The sequence below is a fragment of the Lottia gigantea genome (genome assembly GCF_000327385.1).
Source record: "Lottia gigantea unplaced genomic scaffold LOTGIsca_361, whole genome shotgun sequence".
NCBI classification, from domain to species: domain Eukaryota; kingdom Metazoa; phylum Mollusca; class Gastropoda; family Lottiidae; genus Lottia; species Lottia gigantea.
Window position 1 is genome coordinate 7,613 of NW_008709225.1, and position 2,761 is coordinate 10,373.

The 2,761-nt window shown below is 35.2% G+C and overlaps 1 protein-coding gene across 1 annotated transcript in view; it reads right to left on the reverse strand.

Moving 5' to 3' along the window:
* Window positions 1-204: 204 nt before the first annotated feature.
* LOTGIDRAFT_175727 (hypothetical protein) overlaps window positions 205-2,761 on the reverse strand; it is a gene marked incomplete at both ends in the record, with an annotated part of 16,329 nt that continues 13,772 nt past the window's right edge. Inside the window, 3 exons of the mRNA XM_009058948.1 lie at window positions 205-239; window positions 816-941; window positions 1,630-1,869. Coding sequence (XP_009057196.1) covers window positions 205-239; window positions 816-941; window positions 1,630-1,869 — 401 coding nt within the window. The remainder of the gene's footprint in view (window positions 240-815; window positions 942-1,629; window positions 1,870-2,761) is intronic.

Sequence of the window (2,761 nt, forward strand, 5' to 3'; positions counted from 1 at the left end):
ATCACATCGTGACCAGTTCGGTACACATCTATAATTAGTTTTACATTTCCACCATCCTGTTAAACATGATCGCGATTCTGAAAAAAATACACGAAAACATGAGTCAAATGGAATTCTATTTGATTAGGTCCACCATCCTGTTAGACATGATCGCGATTCTGAAAAAAATACACGAAAACATGAGTCAAATGGAATTCTATTTGATTAGGTCCACCATCCTGTTAAACATGATCGCGATTCTGAAAAAATACACGAAAACATGAGTCAAATGGAATTCTATTTGATTGGGCTAATGATGATGGGCAATGCCATGCAGTGTCCAATGAGAGAAATTTTTCCAGGATTGAAGCATTTTTTCTTTATTTTCTACTCATATAAAAGTTGACAGTAGCGAGATGGATTGACGTCTGCTAGGCGATTAAGTGCTGTGGGTTCAAATCCTCAAGGTAAGAAAACTTCTGATGCCTGTGCCAGTGCTTTCGAAAGTCGGCCCAGTGTCAGCTCTCACCCTCTATTACCTAACCCTTATCCTCCTCAAGGTATGAAAAATTCTGATGCCTGTGCTCGTGCTTTCGAGAGTCAATCCAGTGTTGGCTCTCACCCCCTAATACCTAACCCTTATACTCCTTAAGGTAAGACAAATTCTGATGCCTGTGCCAGTGTTTTCGAGAGTTGCCCCTTTATACCTAACTGTGACAACATAACATCTGAATATCACTGATAGAACCAGATTTGTCGAATTAGGGTACCAACAATATGCATCAGAAGACATGAAGAGCTTAAAAAGGGGAGATAACTGTTACTCCAAAACTTACCACAATTAAATGATGTTTTTTCATCAGAGCCATCACCACAATCATCATCGAAATCACATTTCCACGTGGCTGGTATACATCGCTTGTTATCACACATAAACTGTCCAACGCTACACGTAGAATTACCTGAAAATAAAATGGAAGAGATAAAATTGTAGTGCTTACACGTTACATTTGATGTGTTTTCGGAAAAATAACGGCGACATTGAATTTCAGCTCCACCAAGACCTCGTTATTCTGCATCATTCAATATTTTACACAGATAACAACTTAAAGATGGGTTCCCTTATTTTCATTCATGAATGCTAATGTTAATACTTATTTGAATAGAAAGTAGAGGTGTTCTAATGACTTGGAAAAATACCAGTTTGTCTCACATGTCCATAATTAATTCATAATTAGCTAAATTAGAAGAGAATTACCAGCAGAATTCCAATGAATGACCGATCAAGAAAGGTCAAAAAGTCTTTTTTGTTTATCCAGACTGTACATACATGGACATTTATGAAATTTTATGTCCTACTTTTCTGCACTTAATTGGACTAATGAACACAAGCAACGTCTTGCAGTGTTCAATGAGGAAAAGTGCCAGGTATGCAGTAGATATAGATGTATATGGTGTTTAAAATGAATGGAGTTTTACATCCTACTTTTCTGCACCTTATTGGGCTAATGAAGACAGATAACGCCATTCAGGGTGCAATGAGGGAAATTTTGCCAGGACAGTGGCATGAGCCTGCTCTTTTTTGATTTACAACTGTCGAAATTAAATGAAATGAAATTGGAGAACTAAAAAATGAAAAAAAAAACGTACCACAAGAATGGGACAATTCATCTGATCCGTCCCCGCAATCGTCTTCACCATCGCACTGCCATTTCTTAGGTATACACTTATAATTATTACATTTGAATTGCCACGATTCACATTGTCTTGTGTTACAATTTTCTTCATCGCTACCATCTCCGCAGTCGTCGTGCAAATCACAGACGCGAAACACAAACGTACAGTTGTTATTTTTACACTGGAATTGTCCTGGAGCGCAGACTTTCACAGCTGTAAACAGAATGGAAAATTAGTTTTGGGACTTACATGAACATTAAAGAGATTGTAAAGAAGTTTTCTAAATTTTTTAAAAGTATCAGAGACACTGATATCATCAATTTACATCATTCTAATTTTCAATCAGATGTCTGTGGTTCTTGTTAAAGAGATTGTAAAGAGGTTTTCTAAATTTTTATGTGTATCAGGGACACTGATAGCATCAATTTACATCATTCTAATTTTCAATCAGACGTCTGTGGTTCTTGTTAAAGAGATTGTAAAGGGGTTTTCTATATTTTTTATGTGTATCAGGGACACTGATAACATCAATTTACATCATTCTAATTTTCAATCAGATGTCTGTGGTTCTTGTTAAAGAGATTGTAAAGAGGTTTTCTATATTTTTTATGTGTATCAGAGACACTGATAGCATCAATTTACATCATTCTAATTTTCAATCAGACGTCTGTGGTTCTTGTTAAAGAGATTGTAAAGAGGTTTTCTAAATTTTTTATTTGTACCAGGGACACTGATAGCATCAATTTACATCATTCTAATTTTCAATCAGATGTCTGTGGTTCTTGTTAAAGAGATTGTTAAGAGGTTTTCTAAATTTTTTATGTGTATCAGAGACACTGATAGCATCAATTTACATCATTCTAATTTTCAATCAGACGTCTGTGGTTCTTGTTAAAGAGATTGTAAAGAGGTTTTCTATATTTTTTATGTGTATCAGAGACACTGATATCATCAATTTACATCATTCTAATTTTCAATCAGACGTCTGTGGTTCTTGTTAAAGAGATTGTAAAGAGGTTTTCTAAATTTTTTATTTGTATCAGGGACACTGATAGCATCAATTTACATCATTCTAATTTTTCATCAGATGTCTGTGGTTCTTGTT